We start from the raw sequence: 1491 nt of genomic DNA, 5'->3' as shown, positions 1-1491 counted from the left end.
GAGAGAGGAGAAAGACAAGAGTTGCCCAATCCTCACCATAGCTATGACTGTCTATACAGAGAGGGGCCACGGGGAGAGGCAGTTGGCAGCAGCCAGCATTCTTGAAATAGAAGATTTGAATTCTTTTTTTCCCCCTTTACAGAAAAAAAGTTCTGTAAAATACTGACACGGAATGATTCTTCACTAGGCGACTCTTTGCTCTGGGTTTGTGTTTTTTTTTAAAGAAAACAAACTTTAATTTCTACAATAAAAATCCAAATTTACACAGAAAGAAAGCAATTTAACTTCTTCTAGAACTAAATCTCATGTNAAGACTAACTCTTTGGGGCCTCAGTGTAAGGCTCTGGCGAGCTCCATCCTCTACACACTAAGGCCTGCCCTTGCCCCTCCCGAGCCAATGCTGAGTGTTACTCGGGAGAAGCCTTACAATCATCTGCAGCAANCTTACCTCACGGCCACGAGGACAGNTTATCTCAACAAAACCCTGAAGNNGNNCCATCGTNCCACATGGGGTAATANATTTTCAAAATGACTTAAGAACTTCTTAGCCTGCGTTGAGGAATAAAAGNGGGCACACTTACCGGTGTTCCTGCGTTCACATAGCTCTGCAGCTTGCTTCTCATTTCTTTATCATTAAATTTGGCACTTCGTTTTACATAAATTCCTCCATGCTGGTACACAGAAAAGAAAAAGAAAAAAGAAGAGCAATTATTCTTCAATAACTAATCACCGTAGTTATTAAGGCAACTGTTCTCCCAATGAGTAAAAAACATAAAACTACATTTCAGAACTCAAGCTACAGTTAATAGTTAAATATTGCCAACNATACAATATGTAACTGAAAATCCTATTTCTACAGAGCCCANGTAAAACTGCATCATGAAAAATACACATTTAATTTTGTTAACACTTAAAACATTTTCTCTTTAAAAGATTTAGTTCAAAAGCTTTTTCTGATGGATCCTAACTCATTGATTTTCTACTGTCATTCACCAAGTCAATTAAAAGTATCCTTAAAATATCCACACTGCCAGGACTGGAGAGAAGGCTCAGCAGATACGAGTCTTCTCAGAGACTGGTGATCAGGTCCCAGCACCCACATGGTCATAAACCATCCATAACTCAGTTGCAGGCGACCCAATGCGTTCTTCTGACCTCCATGGGCCCCAGGAATGCATAGATACAAAACACTCAAACACATAAAATAAATTAAAAATAATAAATAAGTAAAAGAGGCCACAGGAGGCCAGGAGGGAAGGATAGAAAATTAAAAAGACAAAAGTCTACACCTCCATCCTTTAAGGAATTAAAATATGGACCAGGAACTAGAAGTACATATACACAAGGCATTCANTTACATAAAATAAATTAAAAATAATANATAAATAGACAAAATTAATTAAGATAATGTCTACATCACAGCCTTTAAAAAATTGAATCATGGACTCAGCTACAGAGATTGGTGTGACATCATTATGGACTAAATTTCCC

At 37.8% G+C, this 1491-nt stretch overlaps 1 protein-coding gene across 1 annotated transcript in view; it reads right to left on the bottom strand.

Annotated features, from left to right (window-relative positions):
- Agpat5 (1-acylglycerol-3-phosphate O-acyltransferase 5) overlaps window positions 1-1491 on the bottom strand; it is a 35929-nt gene that overhangs the window by 8822 nt on the left and 25616 nt on the right. The window contains exon 4 of the mRNA XM_021170198.2: window positions 582-671. Coding sequence (XP_021025857.1) covers window positions 582-671 — 90 coding nt within the window. The remainder of the gene's footprint in view (window positions 1-581; window positions 672-1491) is intronic.

The sequence above is a fragment of the Mus caroli genome, chromosome 8 (assembly GCF_900094665.2).
Source record: "Mus caroli chromosome 8, CAROLI_EIJ_v1.1, whole genome shotgun sequence".
Lineage (NCBI taxonomy): Eukaryota > Metazoa > Chordata > Mammalia > Rodentia > Muridae > Mus > Mus caroli.
Note: the sequence above shows the minus strand (reverse complement) of the source record. Positions and strands in the feature narration are given on the sequence as shown.